The 25,007-nt window shown below is 36.8% G+C and overlaps 1 protein-coding gene across 1 annotated transcript in view; it reads right to left on the bottom strand.

Moving 5' to 3' along the window:
* LRMDA (leucine rich melanocyte differentiation associated) overlaps positions 1–25,007 on the bottom strand; it is a 669,624-nt gene that overhangs the window by 292,960 nt on the left and 351,657 nt on the right. Inside the window, 1 exon segment of the mRNA XM_083843533.1 lies at positions 8,062–8,194. Within this exon segment, the coding sequence (XP_083699659.1) occupies positions 8,062–8,194 (133 nt within the window).

Raw genomic sequence — 25,007 nt, 5'->3', positions numbered from 1 at the left:
TTTATGGGGTAGAATTTTTTCTCCCCAGTAATTGGTGAAGGTTTATCATGACGGATGTATTCTAACTCTCATTTAACCACACAGACTTACAGGCAAATACCAAAACATATCTGTATATGTACTATAGAAGAAAAGCATCAACTTAGATTTGCAAAGTATAAGATTAAACATCAAAGTTCCTATTGAAATCAAAAGGGAGACATACCATGCTCACTAAGGCTCTTGGGTAACTAACAGTAGTTGATAACCTGCATCTCAAACATCTAAATCTCCCCAAAGTTGGAAGGTAGTGTCTAGGTTTTAATATTTCACATCCAAACCGTAAGCATGGATTTTTGATGCAGAAACTCTCCCACAAAAATTCTCTCAAGGAAAGATGACCAGGAAACACACACAGGCCTCTTACCACACAGTTCTGTGTGAGACTCTCCCAGATCTTTTCTGTGTTATCATTTATGCATTTCCATCTACTAAAATAGATGGATATTCAGCATCCTAGCATTATTTCAATTTTAGCTGCAATAGAAGCAGAAACATGACAAACCCCAAGATCAGACAATCACCCGGGATACAGAAGGTCACTAATTCACATAAAAGTTGAAGCTTTGCAGACTTGGGCAGCCTAAAAATCACAGGAGAATAGTAATACTTGAAAACCAACCAACCTGTGACTTATGATAGTCAACTTGTAATGCCAGAATTGGCCATCATATCACAACTAAAATAACCGTACTCAAGTTCATTAATTAAAACTTGTGTTCTGTAGGACAAACTCTTTTTCTATTCCTCTAAAACAATAATAAAAAAGTAATTGAAAGGAGTTACAGAATGTTTTTTCCAATGAGCCCCATCCACCTGCCATCATGGTTATCCTCCACAAAGCAGGTAGGAAGAAAGGATATCCTGTTCAAATTCTCATTAGCATTTCTCAGAGATGCTAAGTCATGGTGCACTTCTGGTGTACTGTTTGGTTAATTACCATATCATATACTTATTTTAAAACAAAATAGTGGAACTACACCAATGGAATCCCAAAGTGTTAAGTTTTTCTAAGAAATGCTAGGAAAATACAGAGGAAGAAAATCAAAAGCAATTTTGAAGTTTTATTCCCAGTTTCCTTTCCATGGTTGCAGCCTAAAGAGTGCCATCTTGGTGCAACCAGAGCCAAAGGGCTGCAAAATCCTCCTGTGCTAAGACCAATTTCAGCTCTGTTCTCTCCAAAAAGGAAAGCCATGATTAAATCCATGCACAGTGCGAAGGAAACATTATTTATTTATTTAAAGCTCAATGACAGCAAATTTTTTCTGAACTGATTTTTTCCTGACAGAGGTATCACTGGTCACCAGATGAATACGTTACAGTGATGAAAATACTTATACGTAGTCCCTATCATCTGAAAATTGTTTTAAATTGTCACTGTTATGACAATTAAAATGCCATGGTGTACCAATCCATCTCCTTATTCAACAGTGTTATCATTACCAATTTATTAACATTTTTCTTTCTAGGGGATGTTTTATTATTACAAAAGTCAGTTAAACTCTAAGTTTTTTGTTTTTTGTTTTTTTTTTAAACTCTCCAAACCTTTAACTAATAAGCTAAAACATTAATTCCTAGCAATGATACAACAACAGTCCCCTCCAAAAGCACAACCTGATCTCCATGAACAATTAACAGAAACATACTAGATGTATTTTAAAATTTCATCCTCATTAAAAGATAATGAGTTCTTGCACCACTTCCGGTTTTAAATTAGGGAAACATTTACAAGAACTGGGTATCTCTCATATGCATATTAACTTCTTAAAGCTTCTTAATTATGTTGCATGTATGCATACCAACACACTTGTATATTTATAGTAGACTGTTCACAGCATACCTATGCACAAGCACACGCAACTGGTTACCATATCCTTTTTTAAGAAAATCAAACGCTACACTACATGTTAAAACAATATCAACGTCATTACTTGGAAAATGCCGTACTACAGTCGGCAGTCCAATTAACCTGCTGAGCAAAATTTATCCTAGAAATATGCATGTTGGACTTTGCTACTTTCTTTGTCCATCTCATACCTATTATGATAGGTTTTGAGGTTCTCAAGAAGGCAAAAAAAAAAAAAGGTAACCAAAAGCCTGGCAAATGACATATCTCCCTTCTCTAAAACTAACGTGGTTTGTAGCAGTCTTGCTGCTCCAAGTGTTCAGGACTGATGCTGAACATCCCCAAACTCCATACTGTTTTCTCTCTTACCAATATGTTTGGTTCATAAATTGCTTTTTCAGCGGTTATGAACTGCTGGTAAAACCTACACAGAAACACAACATCTGATAACAGTTTCTAAATGAAATTATTCTACATAACTGCATAAAAATGCTATGCTAATGTAACTGTCCAAATAAACTAACCTATATATATTTCATCTCTCACCACTCAGGGTTTTTTGTTTGTTTGCTTTTGTTTTGTTTTTAATACAGTTTGAAGTCTGGAAAGGAAACTGGAATTTCTTTCTGTAACCTTTTCCTCTGCCAGCAGTTCTTTTTACCAGTCACACTCAAATTGACTTTATGAGAAAAGTAACCATTCTTTCTCTCTCTCTCTCTCTCTCTCTCTCTCTCTCTCAGTGCTTTCCAAGTTGTACTGCCATTTGCTTTCAAAAAACTTGTATTCATCTTCTCAATTTTTTGGCCATCCTGCTTTCCCAAAACAGTTGAGAAAGGGCATTCATGACCTTCTGAAATTACAGTTTTTGGAAGTTCTTGGAAGCAATGGGACAAAACAAGGAGCAATCACCTTTATATTCAAAATATTCACAAAATGTTTGCCTAGAGAATATCAGAAACATCACACAGAATTCTAGACCACCACACAGAAAGACACAAAGCTGCCACTCAAAAGTCTTCTGTCAACCAACGATGTCATGCAGATGCCGTAGTCAACATAGCATTAAAACAGCTGGATAGCACTTTTACCAGAGTCATAAATGAGTAAGGTACCTGTATTTATTCACATTTGAAACATTTGCTTCAATTAAATTTATCACAAACATGATGTAGCAATCACAAGCGATTCCCCAGGCAAATAGCCTTGAAGCAGAAGTTACCAGTTCTCCTCTGAATGCAGTATGAAAAGATCTTTGCCACCTGAACGCTTTTCCATTAGAATGTGCTAGGTCTTCAGGGTTGGATAACCACAGAAATAGCTTGCAATATGCAAGTATACATCTTCCCCTTCTCTGTGTGCAATAGGATGTCACACACAGTCATTTGTATGCCACATTCTGGTCTGAACCCTGTCTGATGGGGAGATAAGGCCTTGAGATAGGGCCTTGTTCACTCACGTTAAAACCACAATGCTCAAGAGAGAAAACGTGCAGCACAGGTGGTAATTAAGTCCATATATCTTGTGGTGAGCTTGCTACATGCTGAATAAATACTGTCTACTGGAGTAGCATTAGCTTTCTCTGCATAGCTGAACTTTCCAGTGATTTTAAGGGTCTCTCAGAAAGCCCAGGGCTCCCAGGTTGCAGATTTTAAGATGTTTTTAATGTTGTTAGGCATTTAATTGGAGGTATTTGGATAATGCCCTCAATAATATGCTTTAACTTTTGTTTAGCCCTGAAGTGGTCAAGCAGTTAAAGCTTTGAGGGTCCCTTCCAACTGAGCTATTCTAGTCTATTCAAAGATGAGGAGAAGGAAATGTGCTTCTATTTCTGCAATCAAATTACATTTCTGGTGCTCTAGAGCAGTCCGTCCTGAAAACGGATATCCTTTCTTTCTAAGATATTTTTTTTGACACTATTCCTTCCACTTGTTGCTCAAGGTTCCCAAGACAACACAGACAATGAAGAATAAAGCAGCAGCTCACCATTTATAAAAATTCTGACAACTGCAGTCAAACTGGTCCAAATGACCACTGTAGAAGAGGAGAAGGAATTGCCTGGACTGAAGACCACCTCTCTTTTTCATTGATGTTTAGCATTAGGCATTCACGTTACTTACTTGTTGCTTCAGGTACATTTCATTCTAGAAGAAAGGTGGGGTTTAGTGTGGTTAAGAGAAGGAGAAAAAAGGCTCCAAATTCAAGTAAATTCAAAATATGTTACAGCATTCATTTAGGGTTTTGGTTCATCAGGTACTGTGGCTGTCTAACAAGCCACATTCAGATTTAACCAAATCTGTCACTTGGAGAGTTCTCAGAACTATATGCAGGAATAATGCTCTAATATTTCAGCTTAGATTTTTGTTTAGTAGTGATAGGGATCTGTGAATAATAGAAGATATATTATGTCTTTAATGTATTCACTCAATCTAAACATCAAGTCCTCAGCACTTAACATAATGAGATTCTAGTTAAAGACTGGGACTTCTAGGTCTTCAAGCACTTCAGAACAATGTAGGAACAAGCACACTGGCAAAATAAATGACAATCTACAGCTTGGGGTTAGACATTATGATAAGAACTCCATGAAGACAGATTGTACTACAGGTATGTACTGGTACATTCTTTAGCTGAGGTACTCAATCCATGCTTTTTTCAAAGACTCAAGAACATATAACCCCTAGATCTGAACCACACTGATAGCTCCCCTTGTCATAAGTAATGCATATACCATTATTGGGCATTATGCCCAGCTCTGTATTTCCCACTCTGTGGTGTGAAATATTTTGGTTTTCCTCTAAATCATTCCAAAACTAGACTTGGATTCAATGTTTGCATTCTACATCTACATTCAACATCTTTATTCTTTAATGTTAAATGAATGACCAGCTTACTGGACTAAGCAAAGAAAGCGAGCTTTTACCTGAGAATCTCAGACCTGTTTTGTGTCAGTCCTGTCTCTTTTGAAATGAGGAAGTGAACACCAATTAATTTTCAGCAGAGAGGTGATATTTTTCAAAATATATTTAAAAAATTACCATTGCTGCTCCTTTGGGTAGCTTTAACAAATATTAAAAGGATTGAAACATCCAAGGAAATTTGAACATCTACACTATAAAGTGTAGATCCCATTGTAAGAACAGCCACTGTCAGCACAGTGAACAGCCATGAAACCCACTGCTACAACCACTGCCATAACACACACACCTCAGAATAAACCTATGCGGAGGTTTCCTGTGCAACTCTTAGTACCTAGTGAATACAGTTAAAAGAAGTGAGATTTCATGTTGTAAGTATAGGCAACTGCAGTTGTGAGTCCCCCTCCAAACCCAGCTTCCTAACAACCACCCATCTTAGTCTGTGCTGCTTTCTGCCATCCATTGTGCCTGACAGAAGAACTAGGACGACAGGTTTCCCAAAGTAAATCATACTATACACATTAGTGACATGTAAACCAAAAACTGCACAACGTTGGTAACAAACCTTTATGTATTCCACCTATATATTAGTCTGCATTTTAAAATATTTTTGAACAGATTTCACACTATACGAAACTTCAGGTATCACACTAGGAAACTTTTTAAACTGTAATTTTTAAATCAGCTTCTTCCACTTACAGGAGAAAAACTGGTAGTGGACTACCTGTAGCTGAAATACAAAACCAGTATTTAAAGACAAAAAATAGTGGAGGATTCTAAGTATTTTTGTGATTTCGAGATAAGCTTTCATATTTGTACAGTGTATCCAGACAATATACGTACAGCACCATACAATGTGTGAGCCATGTTAAAGGAGCAGAAAGCTCTTATCAGAACTATCTGGATCAAAACAAAACCACAATAAAAGGAGAGAAAGAGCAAACAGAGTACAGTAGTATTAAGAGATCCCCAGGAAAGCTCTCACATGAGACTGAAAGTTTGCATGTTATTCTAGTTTTCACATGGATCAATTTCGCTTTTTATTTGTATGTCTCTTTCTGTCTCTCCATATGCATATATTTATGTACACTTGGTAATATTACACCAATTCCAGTGTTGTTTCCGATCTGTATTCTTCACTCATTTGTGTCCCTTCTGTAATGCCACTGTCATATATTAAGTGATCTTTCCTGTAATGTATTTCATTTATTTCTATTAAATGTAGATTTGAACATTTAAAAAAAATTCTCTAAAGAAATGATTCCTTAAAAAGAAGTGATCCAAGTTCACAAGAGCCCTTTTGCAAATATGCTATCCACACTGAAGAGAGGAATCTGGAAGGCCTCTCTGCTTCTGCAGACTGCTTTATCTTCCCTACAAGAGATCACAGTTCCCTAGGGCTCAAAACATTAATGAAGAACAGTGGTTATCTTCTCTTCGCTGGGCAGTTTGTATACGTTAGATGCTTTACAAAAATTTCTGCAACTCCTCTGTTAAATTATTGGCAGCACGCTATAAAATGCATACATTATTTCTATAACCTGGGTAGATCAATATTCTCAAAGCTTCAAAATCAATCTTAAAATTATGAAGTTAAAAAATGCTAGAATAGATCAAACCTTGCTTATCACTGTCATTGACTTTGAGAGCTTACTAACTTGACAACGGTATTTTAAGTATGTCTGTGAGACCAACAAAACCTCTTCAGAGAATACTACTGACAGGATTTTTTTTTTCCTCTGATTTTGTTGACTGAGTTCTTATTTCGTATACCTGTCTTCCCTTTATTAACTGCAAAACTCCTCCTCGATACCCCTCCACCCAAAACAGACATCCACACACACACACCACACACACTCTAGGATCTCAGAGATGAATTCACACTTCATGCTTTGTAGATGGAAATACGCTGCATCAAACATCAATAGCATCAGCAAAAACGTTCTTGTACGTTCTTCATCAAAGCATGACCAATTCACATTTTACTGTAGCAGCAAATAATAAAACAAAACAGTTACTCAAAACCAACCCACAGAATCCTGGTATTAACCTGAAATCTAGCCAAATACCGAGTACAGTTATGACTTTCATGGCTCAAGAGACACTCTTGGCAAATTTCCAGGGCCCCCAAGTATAAAAGTTACTCTGCTGATTTTTATTTATTTATAAAGTCAAAAATAAATGCAGAAATCATAGAATCTGTAGTTATTATTATTCTCCTCAGTAGGAGGATTTTGCTTTTTAGTAGGAGGTAAATTGTTCTCTGTTTACATTGTCTGTAATAAAAGCCTGCAGTTGAACAGCCTTGTCCTCACTCTGCAATTACAAGGAGAGGGCTTTCATAGTCTGTGCTCTAAGACTCTGCAGGCCTCAGCTGGCCTTTTGGCCACAAGTTGATCACCCTTCACTTTTGTAAAATCATATATTACACATCTCCAAATCTCCATAAGGGTCAAAGTATGGGAAAATGATTTAATAATCAAGTCCAAAGCCAGCCCTTGCAGATAATTAGTTTTTACAGACCATTATCTATAAGCCTACAGACTGAGAGCTCCAATTCAGCAGAATGTTTCGGCAAATGCTGAAATATTTATTATGAATAAACATAGGCAGGCACTAACTTCAGACATATGCAGGAGTGCCTAACTGGTTATGAACAGACTTGACCATCCATCTAAATATTTTCATGTATTAAAGACCTTGATTTGGACAGCATTTCATTTGAATCCATACAGAGCTGAAACACCAAGAATACACTGACTCGCTTTTAATTGCTGCTACTGCACAGCAGCTACCACATTAAACCTATTACCACCTTCATTAACATAAAAAGAAATATTGCTTTTCTTTCTTTTTTTTTGTTTGTTTTTACTTTACTTTATTGTTTTAACAGCTATTTGAAATATAAAAACTTAATATCATTTCACTGCACTCTGTATTCCACTAGAGGTCAGCCTGCAACAGAACCCCAAGCAAACACAGGAACTGCAGCACTCTGGTAGCACTGGCATTATTTTCTTTTTCTATTTTATCTATTAAAAAAGATTTCTTCAGAGCCATAACTTAGATCTCTCACTAAAATGGAGCAACAGGAAGATATAATGGTGCATTTCATTTATGAATGACCTATAATAAATTACTATGAAGTATTCCAGGTGCCAAGCAAGAGAATGCTTTGTCTGCACATGAACTATATTTCACATACTTTAATTTGGCTGACACATAAAACTCATTTGACATTTTGCAGGTATTTCTTTGAAAGGATATTTGGTTCTTGTTGAGCGTTAAGGTATGGAGGTGGGGTAACCTGGGTAACAGAAGGTCATTTCCGAGTAGATTGTTGTCCAAGATCAGCTCTTCCAAGTAACTGAATGTTTTCAGTCCTTCTAGTGACCTGCAAACGACAAAGACAACAGGAAAAATGATACTCCACTAAATCAGGGAGGCCATTATGAGCTGAAATAAATATTTTAACCTTCCCTTTCAAGAGTGGGAATAGTTTTGGTTTGGGCCTGTCAGAAGAGTGAATGACAAGCATTAGTGGCAAAGGGAGTGCTGGCACTGCAACACATCCTTCACATGCTGGCAGGATGAAGGATGGGGGTCACTTAGTGAGTAGCCAGGATCCAAAACAAAAGGCTTCAGATATGGGGCCTGCAGGATGAATTTGTCAATGTCTTGTGCCTTCAGGCACCCAGCCTCGCCTGACCCTAACCTCCATTCCCAAGATAAATAACTCTGTCACAGTTCACCTTCATTCCCTGGACACAAATTTAAGTTGTCATCCATCATTTCTGCCAAGAAATATCATACCCCGCTAACAATAATAAATACAACTTCAAGTATCATTTCTTAGCAGTTACCCTACATGCAATAATAGGAAATGGAAAATGGTTTTTTTTTTTCTTTTTATTAACCACTTAATTTGCTTCTCCATGAGTCTCTGCAAACAAAATAAAATGTCCTCTGCAAAATAAAATGCAGAATTACTCCAGACAGAAAAGACATTTACTTCCTTTTTGGAACTTTCTGTCCCACTGTCAAGCCACAGGTCAGACTGCAGAGAGCAGCTTTAAAAAGGAGCATTTCACATCCATGGAACATGGATGATAGGTTACAAATAAACAGCATTCTAGAGGTATTTGTTCCCCTGATAGTAAAGTATAGGGGAAAAAAAGAACACCACCATTTCTGGTACCTATTCCAAACTTGATTCTTAATGGTTGCACATTCCAGTAGGAAAAAAAAAAAAAAAACACGCATTAATCAAGTAAGGCTCATGGTATATGGAGCATATGCACAGACACACATTCACAGCTTATTCACCTACCAGACATCTAAAGATATGCTGAGATTGCATGACTTGACAGCTGATCTACTATGCCTACCAGTGGGAAGATCATCACTGTATCTCTTGGCTGTTTTATAAAATGTGATGAATAAGGGAGATACGGTCTATACTATTTATTCACTTTCCAATGACATTTATACTGAAGGGATTTCCCCACCCTTCCCTAGCTTTTGGCAAAGATCAAAATACAGCTCAGGTCCCCGTTAAAGAGTTCTATGGGCACTACAACTGGAGGAAAACACAAATATTATTAGAAAGTATACGGATTTCAAATTAGACAATTTAACATTCATCTGTCCAACAAAAACAAATTACAGCTTTTGTAGATGCAACTTACTGGCCACTTATAATTCACAGTTAGAGGGTTCAAACATTTTTCTCCAGAAAATCAAGTCTGTGACCTTTGAACGGAGTACTGTACATTAAACATTTAAGTAACACTTAGCAAAACACAGAAACAGTATATTCCAAATCCAAGGACTCCTAAATGCTTCAAACCCTGTTGACTTGGCATTCTGGAAGGGAGATGCAACTACTCCTAATGCCAGGTTGATACCAGGCAGCCAGACCTGAAGAAAATTTACCAAGCCTACGCCCTACGGCATATCTATATTGTTACCACGTTCTGAGACTACCATTTCTGAAACTGCAGGAACAAAAGCCTTTATTCTAAATGTACTGAAACAACCACCACAATAATAGTCACAGTTTTTGCACTTGCCTTTACACAACCTGTTTGGAAAAGCTTGATTCAGCCTGCATGATCTGTACAGTGCTGCGCAGCATGCTGTATTAAGCTAGCCATTTCAGCAAAGGGGTCGTAACAGACTTGGTTTTGCCAAAGTCAAGATAAGGAGATCAGCAAACATTTCAGAGAGTGCTTTCCCCCCCAAGTACCTTTTAAAGGCAAAATAATCCAGAGGAAGTAGCAGTGAGTTTATCAAGCTGTTAGGAGTTTTCATTTCAGTTTATTTGACAAACCTAGTTTAGCAAATTCCCCTTAAATACTCTTTATTATATAAATAGTGGATTATTTCCAAACCTCACATTTTAATGTAAGACTCTGACTTGCCAAAGGAGTTCAGAGAAGGCCACCTCCTTGTCAACACCACAGAGCCTTATGGGATGTTAATAGGTCCTTTGTGAAAAAACATTGTTTGGTCTCTGGTCAGTGTCAACATCAAAATACACATTGTTCCTGAGTTATGTTATGCAAATATAATACTCTTATCATGAGAATCAGCAAATGGTTGGCAACTGGCAAGGAGAAGAAAGCACACATCCAAAACTGCTGCAGGGGAGGCATAAAACAAAATGACAAGCCATGAAGTGGGACAAAAGGCCTTGAAACACTAGAGGGAGTTGCCTATTGAAACAACCTTTCTTTCACAAGCCTAGCCTGAATACAAGGGTACTAGTTTCATAGATAGGCAGAGAAAATTGTGCGCAAATCTCCTTACACCTGTCTGGTTTTGATAATTTTTGCCATGTAATGTTATTAGCTGCTCAGTTAAAAAGGAGCTGTGTTACACAGGGGGTTGCTTATTAATTGTTGTTTTCATGTCATCAGAGCAGTGTGCACTTGGTGATTTAATCAGCTAAATTCAGAGCCCAGGGAGATGGGAGGGGTTGCCACACTACTGAAAGAGGGTGTAGACATTAACATAAATTTACATCCATATGTTATTTTGGTATTCGTTGAATTCTGCTTTTTTCACCTTAAACAGATGAAAAAAACTAGCACCAACGTAAAATTGGAAAGACAGCTGGTAAAGAAAGAATGAAAAATGTGTTCATAGTCATTCAATGATACTGCCTACAAAATCCAAGGCAACAACATCTATAATCATAATATATAAGGAAATACTGCCCAGCAATTGTACTCTGAAGTTGAAAAGTGTGCATACAATCCATGGAATAGGTTTTAGGTGACTTGCTGAAGTTTGCACTGTAACTTGCCATGTGCCTCATTTTCCCATCTGCATTACCTACCTAAGAAAGGATTGCTACTGTGAATTAATATGGAAAGCATTTTGAGAAACTGAGGTAGGAATCAGTACAAAATACCAGCATTTTTAACGAGTTATATTAGCGCACTCCAAGTATTGTCATGAATCCATTACAAAATAGGAGAGGAGTGCATACGCATACATACAGCACAGTAAAAAACATGCAAACACCCCAAAAGGGACAAGTATAAAAAGGGAGAAATCCCGAGGAAGGGAACCAGACTAAAATTAGATCTGGCATGTTTTCTCCTAGTTCACAGCAGAAAAATTGTCTGAAAGCAAACAATCTTACCACTACAACAGAACCAGCACTGAAAGGGCAGTGGCAAGTAGCAGTTCCCCAGTTTAAGAAAGCTAATAAACATCACTAAGGTGTATTGCAGGTTGCTTTTCCCTGCTCTAATGACATGAAATACCCATTATCTCACCCACAGGTACCATCTCAGTTACCTCATTGCAGGGCTCACACTCTGCTCCCAGAGGAGAGCAAGTGCTGCCAAGAGATTTCCATTGCAATTTCCCAAGTCACATCAAACCGACAAAACATCACAACGTATTCAGCATCATCTCATTCAAATAGAAAAAACTTTAAGTTTCCACTGTAATTAACCCTATCCTCGTTAAGATAATTATGATCAAGCTCCCTGTCACAGCTAATATCACAGCATCATTGCCTATGGCTCACGCTTTGCCCTCATTATCTTACAAAAACATTACGCTAAACAGGAAACTGACTCCCTCTGCAAAAGGACTTCAGATGTTCTGTAAGCAGACAGTAAATAATCCTTTAGAATACAATGGTCTCAGAAATGTCATTTTATCCACGTCCTTCAGCTAATCAGTCTGATTTCTTCCAGCTTTCTCTTCCGTAATTCATTCATGATTTGTAACAAAGTTTTAATCATAAAGGAATGTCATGGCAGAGATTTTTCCCTCTATGTGTATGCATGGCAATTGTCAACTACACTATTTCATACAGTCCCTCTGGCCTGATGGGGATTTGGTTACAATGAAACTAAAGAGCAGCTCTTCATTTTGGTAATATTTGACAATGAAAACATGAGAGTTTATAAATGAAAAAAAGCAGAAGCTTCTCGAGCAACGGACAAACCTTGGAAGTGTGTAGCTGTCCCTGTCCAGAGCTATCTGTTCAGATGTATATTCTAAAAAGGTGTTTCTCACATCCTACCCCACCCCTCTGCTAATAAGACAGCTGACTCAAGTCTAATGACTTTTTCCTCCTGTTTAACAGGAAAAGAGAGAGCAGTTAACAGTATGTAAATGAGAGTGTTTGGCTTTTGCCTTTAAATTGATTTGTACTCTGTTGACAAGAGATAGCCATTACCAGAAGTTAAAGACAGAGCTGTTACAAAACAGGAGCTTTTTAAAATGTCTTTTTTCTTGTCTTTTATGTTTTAACAGATTACAGGAGAGCAGAATCAACATGAGAGCCCTAGCACTAGATAATTTCATTATTTAAAGAACATAAATGTAATTTCAATTTCTTTAGCACCTGACAGCCAAGGCAGACAAATGTGTATATATATATTTTTTTTTTTTTAACATTAATGAATTACTCTTCAAAAACCTGCTGAGCTTAAAACTCCATTTTGTAGTAAAGCAGAGAGAGGTTAAGTGACTAAAAAAAGGTGACCTCCAGCAATTTTCTAAGAGACAAGAAATAAACCCCAGAGCTCCTGACTTCTAGTCCTTTGACTTAACCTCACTGAAGCAAAACAAAGAGTAATAAATAAATTATATGTATATAATACATATACATATAAACATAAGACAGACACATAAGTTTAGATTTTGCATAATTCCCTGGGAATCCAAATCATTTTCATTTTTACTTGGATTGATTCCTGTTCAATTTTAATTTCAATTTAATCAGAAATATAGCACACAAACAAGGGAAAAAATAAACAAGCTGTATCCAACTGTTCTTATAATGGAAAGGGTTTGTTGAATCTTCTGTGCAAATTAACTTGGACTGAAGCCTCTGTCCCAGTTCTACTCTCAAACTTGTTTTGGGCGTTCTGTTCTAGACACACCTCTCACCTGTAAGAACAGAAAAAATACACAACCCATTTCGAAGAAAACAGAGCAACCAGAATTCTGTTCCAATTCCAAAGAAAACTACTGTATTATAATTACAAAAATACTCCAAATTGAAGTTTTGTGCATTTCCTATACATAAAGATAGCAATAGCAAATAAAGATTGATTTTTTCAAGGTGGTTTTCTAGTTTCAGAAATCAAGCAAGCAATAATGGAGAAGTCTTTTTTTTTTTTTTTCTTTGTATAAACCAGTTCTCCATCAGGAGAATGCTCTGAAATAGCCGTACCTACATGCCTACATGCTGGAGACCATTTCTAGTGTGGGCCAGGCCGAAAATTAGACCATACAATTCCTAAAATAGGAATCATGAATTTCTGTTCAATGGAGAACAAGCTTACCAATGTTACCAAAACATAAAATGCTTTGGTTTTGCCTAATATCAGAGAGAATATGAGTATTTTGCAAGATGTATAGAGGAAGCATTCAGCATCACTTCCAGTCAATCTGTTTCCAGCATTCTGTTCCTATACAGAAAATATATGGAAGCAGCTCTTTGAATAAAACTTAAGGCCAGTCTGTGAATATGATCAGCAAAAGAGAAGATGGAAAGAAATGAATTGACCAGAATCATTAAATATCTATCCTTTATAAAGAGCTTACTATTGAGATTAAATCTGCATATTTGAAGTACAAGCTTCCAAAAGAAAGAAGTAAAGATCTCCGTAAGAAAAGATTAAACCTGTGTTATGAACTGAATCTAACCCTAGTTTCTGAGTCTTTTCATATTAAAGGTCATAGTTAACTCTCAGACATATAATGAAATGAATATCCATCCCTCATTCTTTTCTTTTCTTCATACACTGAAAGCACATGAGATTACCTGGGATATTTTATTACCAAAAAAGGTAGACATAAAAACATCTTGCAGAAGAATCAAACTACAGCTACGTAAGCACATTTAAATGGGGGAGATTCATGTAAATCCAGAATCAACTGTTTTTATAGTCTTGCTTTGAGTCTTAGACAGCAAATTCCATTGCTTAAAAAAAAAGCACAAACTACTTGGCCCCCACAAGGCACCACCCATCGCTAAACCTTAAAGAAAACACAAACAAAAGAAGAGTCAATAAATAGACAAAAACAAGATAATCTGGCTTTCTGAATTCTAAATATTAAGAGTTCACAATTCACATTTTGAAACCCTTTCCCACCAATTATAAAACAGAAATGCAGAATTTTTAACTTTTTTTTTTTAAGAGAGAGATTTTGCTATTAAGCAGCAGCTCCTCAAACAATGGAAAATAACAATGCAGATTCATCTATCTGTAGAAACCCAGTTATTTATAACCCTTCGCAGCTAATGACAACAGACGAGCACTTCCAGAAGCTGAAGCAGACCTTCAGGTTAGGCTCAGTCAAGTACATATGTTAGGGAGGCATGAACACAGCCAATATGTCCAAAGTCTTGCAATGAAATAAGAAGAATTTGCAATTTTAATGTAATATAAGCTGTTAGAGCTGTACCTTGTAAGGGTGCACTATATACCTGGTGAAGTAAGTTACAAATCCCAATTACAGTTTCCAGTAGCTCTCATAACCATATGATGAGTCAACCATTGAGATCTTTAACCACCATTCTCTTCTACCAAGACTTTAGCCAAAAAATAATAATAATAATAATTTCTGGTCTAACTCTATTATGAAGCAACTAGACTGACTGGGTTGGGACTTAAATTCTCTGCTAATTAACCTCTCAAAGTCTCACATTTCACTGTGTGTGTCTAATACAGCTCTACTCAAGAGGATTTCCAAACAAGAGAGCTCAAGCTATATCATTCATATCAAGCTTTTTTTTTGCTGAACTACTTTTTTATATTACATCTTTAGGATCAAACACACCAAGATTTTATATGATATTACTGCTACAATTTTGTGTAAATTTAAATAAAATGACAATCAGTGTAATAATATAGCCTATGGCAAGCCAGTTTTCACATAAACTATATAAAATATTTTAAAATAATACAATATGGATTACAAAATGAGCTCTTAGTCATCTAATGATTGAGCACGTAGCATGTAACAAAACACAGTTTGCAAGACACAGCTAAAAATTACGCAGCATAGAGCAAGTGACTGCAAGCATTCATATTTTATCAAAGGGCATTCTGGAAAAAGCACCACTAGGAATTCCTTGCAGTTCAATGTATGCACCACTTTGGTAAGTATGGCCTTTGCAACCTTCTGCTAAAATTTCCTGAAAGCATGAATGACAAATAACAAGGATAGAAGAGTTGAGGGGAAAAGCTTTGGATGTCAACGTCTCTTGCTTCATGTTTTCCCCCAGTCTTAACATGGAATTCAGTCACAATAAAACAAATGGCCTCAAAACTCATTAAAAGAAAATGTAAGAAACTGCTGTTTCCTGAACTCAGAAGAATTCAAGGAAATATAATTGATTAGAAACAGAAAAAGAACAAATCAGGGTTTAAAAATTATAAATCTACCTGTTAAAAATAATAATAATAATAATAATAATACAACTAAAACCCTAGAAATGTATTTATTCTTAAAAGCTCTTCACGATTCCACGTGTTAAGTTGAGAAGCTATTTATAAACCTTCTAAAAACAGTATTATAATGGAAATATGAGCAAATTTAAGCACAAAGGCAGTGCCATAATGAAAGCTGTATCTTGGATCAATCTGTCACTCCGCAGTTCAGACAGTAACCTGACCCCTCCCCTTTTGCACAGCGAAGGGGGAGTAACAAGCCTGTAGAGTGAGTAGAGTAAAGCCCATTTCGACTACTAGTCTTCAGTGAGAAGGGGGAAAAGAAAAGTAATTTTTCTCCCATCTTCCACAACAACCAAGGCTGAGGATTGACAAGCAAATTGACGCACTGCTCAGAGGGCAAAAGATAAATGTTTGATGAATTGGCCATTGCTGGAGGAGTGATGGGCTTCATATGTGCATAATGGACTAGCTGCCGTTCAATTCAGATTGCCTGCCAAGATAAGAAACCATAATGAATGGACCAAGCGCAGCCTGTGCCATAAGAAAGTATAATCTGACTAGTTTTAATAAACTTAATAAAAAAGATGAAGCAGAGAGAGGCAAGGGGACTGGCCTTTGTGACCAGCTCTAAGAGGTGAGAACGACTAATAGACTGCTCAAGCATGATAGCAGAGAATTGTTAATGGACGTAACACTGGGTCTCTTGATGTTATAAAATATCTTTAGAACAACTGAAAATCACAGGGATCTACATATGCACATAGCGTAGACACTGTAAGCACTTGTTACACAGCATATAACTGTCATTTATTCTTTCTTTCTTTCTGCTACCTACCCTGCACTTTTTCTCCCTTATTTCCTCTATCCCCTTTGCATAGTATCTTACTCCATACAACAAACCAATAATTTTACCAACAACCCTCCAGAATCAAAATAACCTTCTAAATAAAACCCAACTGAATGCAGGCTGTTTCTGACAGAAATGTTTTGGCTGTACAACTATACCACTAACATTCACTCCCAGTGGAGAAACATCTTTTACCATCAGAAGTGTTCACGGTGCAATTTCATTTGCTTTTGCAAGCTGTTTCCACCAAATATTGAAAATTTGTCAATATGTCTATAGCAAAAACAAACAAGCAAACAACAAAACTTTCTAGCACAAACAAGACTTAATTGCCAGTGCTAGTCCTTTTGGTCATGTATTTGCTAAATCGGAAATGAGTTTCCAGCTGATACTGTTCCCCTCTGTATCCACAACCTCTGTTCTGACCTTACGCAGCACCAGCCAGCACTACAAAAAAAAAAAAAAAGAAAAGCTAACAAACAAAAAACACTCAAACACAACAACAAAGGCCACCCATATAGTATTTTACTGTATATGGGCGTATTATACTCTGGTAATTATCACGATTCTCATGGTGAGTAGCATATACACACAGGACCATTTTTGCTTTCCTTTCTCACTATTTAGCCACATGAACAGCAGTGGCTCACTTTCTGAACCTTACCAGACATTCAGACTTGAATCTGTGACTGCAAATGCTGAAGAAGTCAACAACAGAAAAATCAGTCCTGACTTTTAAAGCAGCAAGATTAGGCCAACGATCTATTTCTTTGTTAAAGATGCTAAGGGCACGAACACACCCTTTTGTGTGCATGTAACACACAGTACTTGGCCAGGCAGAACTGTTCTTCTCTAAAGCTAGACGAGACAGACAGAAAGACAAAAAAAGAGGCAGACTGCAGAAAGATCTGCTTGATAAAGGAAAGCTAGAAAACTCATCATACAGAATAACATCATTCTTATGCATGCTTGCTAGTTTGCTTGTTTTTACTATTTTCCTTTGATGATGACAAATAAATAAAGAAACACAAAATCCTCGACTTTAAGTATTCAGATTACCACCCCCTTGATGTCACTTATGTAGCCTGTGTCATATTTTAAGCAGAAATGATTATATGCAAGATGGATGTCTAGTTTTCAGTATAAATTTTATCCAACTGCAAAAGGAAAGTAACTCATTATCAAGCAGCTCAGTAAGGCTCCCACTAGTGAAGAAAATAAAGTTTTACGACAAGAGGGTCTCTCCTGTCTCTCCCTGTGAGTGAGAAAGTGAGTGCAAGAATAAGACAGAAAGGGAAGGCTCAGGAGTGCTGTGTGAATTATAGACTGCCTCTCAAGATTCACAGCTCTTCATGGTAGGAGGTTAATATTCTCACATGTCATTAGGTCTGCTGGCTCTACTGATGGCTCATTGAATCAGGCAGCAAATTATTTCCTCATGCTGCAGAGGACACCACACTTCAAAGGGAAGGAGCCAGGGTCAAGACGGCTCTCCAGTTCGATTAATGAGTTGGGATCAGCAAAGGTTGCCTGTAGGTAAGAATGTGACTGAAGCTTTTGACAAAGCTGACTTTTTGAACAGGACTTGACCCAGGCCCCTTACTCTCCTCCCCACCAAATTTTATTTCCAACATTTGCCTCTGACTGACCTGCTCAGGCCTGTTGGGATAGTTTTGACCTCCTCAGACTTTGTTACCAGACACAGGAGCTGTCTGCCTATGTTTGATGAGTCTCTCCCTAAAGGCCACACCAGGATCATCGGAATACTTTGGAGCTGGACAGCAAAATAAAATGAAGTAGATTGATATATATATATTTTTTTTATTTTTGCAATAAATTTGTTGAGAAGAGGGAAAAAGGAAAACAATAAAATATTTCAGATTTCAACATTAATATTTCTAAAAACTATCTGCAGATAACACAAAAATTGTTACAAGCAAATATATGTTCCAGCTTACATAGATTTGCTAAGAATATTCCTAGCAAATAATGCGTTACGAAGAATATTCCTCTAAAAAGTTTTTATTTTTATTTTCATGGTGGCAAGAGATAACAGAATTAAAACTCAACAGACACAATATTCACCTTCTTCTAAAAGCTCAAAGGTATCCTTAGGCTGATGTCTCTGAAATGCTTAAATGCATATTTAAATTAACAAAGCACTGAAGTGAGATTCATTGCATTACTTTTATACATACATATATATACAATCAACTTAAATTGCATTTTCTCAAACAAAAATGAGTAATTGAATCAACATGTAAACCACTGTTAATAAGCTTCCAAAAATGACATCACTTCTGATTACTGCAAGAAGTGTTTGTTGTTGTTCTTGTTGTTTAGTTTTTTATCAATTACACCAACAAAATTGTTCACACAAGCTTCTAAATATTTAAAAATTTTCTTATTTTTTCAGGCTCAAAAGAAATTTATATGCTAAATTTGCAGCGTATTTTAAAAGTTTAAGGTAAATTATCAGTCAAAAAATGTTCATGGATGGCAAAAAAAATCTCTGTTCAAGATTTGCAGGCGTAAGTTTTATGTTAGGACAGCTGTCTGTATTGGAAAGCCACACTTCTAGTTTTGAAATTAGAGTACTTTTATTTTAAAATGTACCAAGCAAACAACAGTTCTGATAAACCTCAAAATACAAAGCTGTGAGATTAGTGCCTTAAAAAGATCAAATCACTTAGGCATCTAATAACAGTTTAGGAAATTTAACTTTCAGTGTATATTTAAAAATCTTTTAGTGATCTCAGAGTGTAAGGCAAATTTTCATCTTTAATCTTCTATGTTTCTTTTTGCATTCAAAGCATTATTTGTAATGGATTTCCTTATTGTAACTAGCACTTAAGCCCCAAAAGGGAGTAAACAGATTATTGGATCCATAAAACTTAGGATAAAAGCATAGAATATATGTATATAACTGAATCAAGTAAGAGTAACTAGAATCCTTTCAAGGAGACTACCTAACTGCTAAACAGTACGTCTCCCATATGGATGTGCTTTAATTCTAAAATGCAAGTATACACAAGAAATAGAGACAGCCTTTTCTTTCCCTGATGTCTGTGCAATCTCTAATGAATTGTATACTATGCAAGTGGAAGCTTGCAACACCAGAAAAGCCCTAAGAGGGGAAACACTTCTTCATGGGCTTGTTTAAACAAAATAACTTCGTTACAGGGTCTGTCATCTGTGTTAACGTTATATCCTGTTTCATCTTTTTTTTCTAGAAAGCTAGCAGCATACCAGAGATCATTTGTGAAATGTATATATGTCTTATATAATAGTTAGCAGGAAGTTTGAATCCTATACAGAAGAACAAGTCCAGCTGCAGTAGCATGAATCTGGCCATTTTGACACCCTCGGGAAGAAAGAGAAAATAGCTGCGTTTGGGGGAAGGAGGAGCCACTCAGTAGATACAAAGCAGAAATAGAATCACCATCAGTTTCCAAGCATCATCACCAAAGCTTCTGGTTTTAACTCCAAGGATGGCAAGAAGGGATAGCTAGAGACAGCACTAAATCGGATGGTGACAGAACTGAGAAGATGCACTGCTGAGACACCTGGATCTGAAGCAGAATCTCCCAAAAGCCATTTCAGGAATCCTAGAGAAGATGGATTCAGCAATTCCAAAGGTGCTAAGTATATTCATGGGTCAAGTTTTGTATTTGTTCTTGTTTCTACTCCTAAAACTAAAAGTTTATGGTTATGTCTTACTAAATGTAAGTTTGTTTTGCTTTCAGGCATATCTGGTGTTTGAGGAGAAGGTAGTACCAATTAACAGGGTGCAGTGTTTCTAGAGAGGCAGCAAATCTAAATAAAGACAATAAGAACAAGGAGTCCTGTACCAAACTCAAGATGAATTAGAAGGCCCAGCTGCAACGAGTACTGTTTTATACCAGCTTGGATACAGTCCATCTGGGGAACTGTCGAGGCAATTATGGAGTTTTGGAAGGAACTTGTAAACTCATAAATCACCCTTGCAAAGAGCAGAAAGCAAGGAAACACCCCATGACTTTTGGGAATCATTACCACACACTGGACTCAATCAAACAGCATTGCATGATTACTGCCCAGGACTGTTTGTACAATTTTTTTAGTGTGTGCAATTGGACCTTATGGTAATCCTGTAAAGATTTATATATATAAGTTCAAATTCAGAGATAAGCATGTGCTTATAACCTTCCCTGATCTTAATTTCTGATAATGCTTCAATATAGTCTGTTCATTAATTCTCTCTAGTCAATGTTGGTTTTTGTTTGTTTTTGTTTTTACACTTCAATTAAACAATTACTGCAATATGCACTAACATTGTTTACATAACTTTTTACATAAATAAACAGCAAAACCATGGTCAAAACAAAGAATGTTCTTAGTTTACTTTTAATGTTCATTTTATTTTTAGTTATTTTTCCCATTGCTCATATTATGCAAAATAATGAGTGATATCAACACATTACCTCAGGAATGGAAGCAAATATTAAATAGTTAAATGCATTTGTTCAAAAGAACATGCTAGAATTCAACCTCTGAAAAGACAGATTGTCACTCTTGAAAAGGTGAGCAAATAAAATTTCCTAGAAATGGACAGGGTGGACATTTCTTTCAATTCATAGGTCATTAAAAAAATGGAAGACACACCTCAGAAAATTCTGGATAGTGTCCTGTTGTCAGAGTAATGGCGCTGCATTGCTACACAGCAAGTATATTTAAAATCGAACCATATAAAAAATAGGCAGGAAAAAGTAGAAGGTGATAATCTTACAGCCCAAGAGGACAGACTAGAGAATCTAACGTTGGGGTCGGTTTATTAGTGGTGCCTCCTCTCCCCTCCCCATCACTAAATAAGTAAAATTGCATGAAATCTGATTAGGAATGTCCAGTCCAGTATAAATCCCACCTTTAAAAGATACAAAACCATGTATTTGATAGACTATGGATGAAGAAGGGGATGATGAGCAAATAACAAAATACACTTCGAGTTGTCATGGTGCCTGTACTTATTCAAATATGCTTCACACCTGAGAGCAATACAAAAAGTCCTACAATCACCTTACAGAGCAAGGGAACCACCCTAAAGACTCCCGAAGCAGCAGAAAATCCTGTAGCACCTTGTGTCCTCCTGAGCAGCTTCTCAGGGATGCTTACGCTGGTCAGTGATGGAGTGCCCTGACAGGAAAGAGTCACACTGAAAAAAGAAGCTAGTGTTAATGCTCTATGCTGCCCTGGAAAGAGGCTTGGGATGGAGTTTTTTCCATGTCTAACAAAGAGATACAAGCTTCTCCACAGCATACTTGAAGACAACATACACTACAGGTTAGGAAAAGGGAAGCAAAAGGAAGACAACACTGAACTTTGAAATCTTCTTTCTTTCATGTCTTACCATCATACCAACACATACAGAGCCAGCTGAGGAACCAGAAGAGGTCATTCTAAGTAGCATTATTTTAGAATCAACCATATTTTCTATCATGTCAGAATAAAAACAAAGACCATAAGAAATGGAGATTGAATGCTGAATTACAGGTAAACTAATGGCTGAGAATGTGCTATTATATGCACTATCAAGCAATTCTTTAATTTTATACGCACTTAAGTTAACATATTTTGAACATAAAACTCAATATAAAACTCAAAGTCTGTAGATCAAAGCTGTTTTTTTCAAGCTTTAGTTGCTGAGTAAACACTGAGTTAAAAATTTAAAGATGTAACCAAGAAGAGAGGCCTGATTATTTAAGCTGCCACGGCCTCCAGATTTTCAGTCTTATTATCTGTAAAAAGAAACACACAAGTGATTGCAACTTACTGTGCTTGAATCCTCAGAGGGTGAGTAATACAACCTTTAATAAAATTCAAATTAATAAGAAACCCAAACCCTACCTCTTCAAAGAGTACAGATAGCACTTGACTGAGTTGAATCATAAACCCGATGCCACTTCAAAATGCACCTGCCTTCCCCTCAGTGAAATGGTTGGCCTTGCTGTGTGGAAGTGCTGGAGATTCCTAAACATCAATTCATCCATTTGAAGTCTACACTGCAGTCATCAGCATAACTTCAAACTATGCCATATGCTCACTCTTTGCCCATAGAGGAATCTGATGACAATTAGATTTCTGAGGTGCACATAATTTGCTCAAGCCACAAAAATAAAGATGCAATTTACCTCACGCATGCTAATGTGAACACAGCCAGTAGCATGTTGAAAGAAAATACACAAGTCAAGTATCACAGCACACACGCGTATGAACTCGTCCTTACTGACGCAATTAGTTTAAATAAATAAAAAAAATTAAAAAATAAAAAAAAATTAAGGCAGCAAGTCCCAGTCCTCACATTACCGTACCTCCAAGCACGGTCACAGGGACCATGAGTCGCCAGTGCCTCTCCGTTTCCAGAGACCACATCAAAGCACTTTTGCTGCCTCATGGCCTTTTACACAGCAACTTCAGCCACTTAGGAAAAAATGGCTAAATAAAGGCCTGGACTTAAAACATTGAAAGAAATAAATTGACAAGATTTTGTCTCAAAACCTTGTCTTGTCCTTACTGAAGGCTAAAATAAACGTAATTTTTGTTAAAATTAAAGCAAAAATTAAATCATCTTATTATGTAATTGGAACTAGGCCTCCGGCGCTAGCAGTAAAGAAGGGATTAAGGCCTGCACCACCTGGGTTGTCATTCTCATGGGCCCCATTACCACCCCCTTATTCGTTTTTATAGCCAACAGATTAAAATGCGAGCGCCGCAATCTTTGATCTTTCACTTGCTGACACAAATCCTTTCAAGCCTCCAACGTTTTCTGCTGAGGTAATTAGTACTAATTAAAAGGTTTCCAACAGCCTTTGCTCTACTTTTTCCCTCCAAAGAAATTGCTTTTACAAGTGCCTTCCATCTTTGAAATGTATGCATCGTTCACTTTCTTCTTTATCTGACTCTCAGAGATCAAGTAGATTAGTGACTCCATTATTCCCCAAGACAAAGCCAAACAACAGGTTTTTACTATCTCCCTGACCTGTTGAGGTGCAGGGTTTAAATTCAGAAACAAGTGGCTATGCTTGTATTAAAAGACAGTCCAATTATGCATTAACAGATACAATGTGGGGTTTCTACATTTAAGAATGGGCATCATTTAAAGATGTAGTGTTTTCTCAGAAGAGAAAGAGACAACCGTTCACTAATCCAACTGACAAGTTGTAGAACTAATAAGAGGTCTTGCTTTGTTTTCTTTTTGTATATTTGTGTATCAGGTAAGATGCAAACAATTTCTTTCTCTTCTTTCCCACTCCTCCCACCCTTTCCTCCCCTTTCTTCCCCAATTTTAATTTTTGATTCACATTTGCTAGTTTAAAAATATAGTTTAGGTAGTACCTCCTTGAAAGATTTTCAAAGGAGAGAAAGTCCTGTCTGAAGTAGATTTTGTTACTATAATTAAATAATGTGCCCTGTTACAAGCACACTGATGGCTGCAAAAATAATTACTGAGATGAAAACACTGTTTTATAGTATGTCTGAAGTACTAATGAAAGTCCAAGATTAAAAAATCTAAAAGCTGCAGCAAAAAGGAACAATGCTTTGCATTGAGAAAGGGCTATGTTTTGAATTTACAGGTTTTCAAATGATCGTTCAATCGACATGAGCACTATATGGATCATTTTTCTTTATGAAAACCTGGAAGCTTTATGCCTGCTGTGATAAAAATAAATTACACTTCATGCAGCAAAAGTGCTATTCAAAAAAGAGGACAGTTCTCAAGCTCTTAAAGTTCTCACTTCCTATTGAAAATGACAGCAGCTCTCTCTCATGCTGTAGTATCTCTGGCACAATAGATCAGAAATCATACACAGAGCCACAAGAGGCTATCTAACTTATCATTATATGCACAGGGGTCTATTCTCCTCTCGTGATGCAAGCACAAGGCTCCTGCTGGCACTAATGGGAGCTACACGTGCGTATCAAGGACAGAAACAAAGCGACAGTGCACCAACTTTCCTAACCTTAAGTTAGAAAAGTTTTTAAATAGCCAGAAAGGAAAGTCAATAAATTGTCTCCTGTTCGTGCCAGCTCTTCTACTTCACTTTCACAATTTTTCTACTACAGTAGTAATTTCTTTTTGTGTAACTTTCCTCAAGAGGATCTAAAATCACTACAATCTCATCAGTTCAGCTTGTGTTATTATGCCCCTGTGAAGTCAGTTTTATCTGACATATCTTGCCCAAGGTCATATGGAAATTATATGACAGGGCCAGGAATTGCACACATTGGTATCCTGGTAGTTCCCTGTTTCAACCAGCAGGCCATACTCCTCCTCTATGCATGCACTACATCCAATAGTAGTCTTAGAAGCTGGAGCTAGGATAATCCTTACAGCCATGGAAATGCTGAAAAAAAGGTCCTTTACCTTTTTTGAAAGACCTGAGTCT

This window comes from Anser anser (assembly GCF_964211835.1).
Source record: "Anser anser genome assembly, chromosome: 7".
Classification (NCBI taxonomy): domain Eukaryota; kingdom Metazoa; phylum Chordata; class Aves; order Anseriformes; family Anatidae; genus Anser; species Anser anser.
The sequence above is the reverse complement of the archived record's forward strand: the minus strand, read 5'-3'. Positions and strand labels throughout refer to the sequence as shown.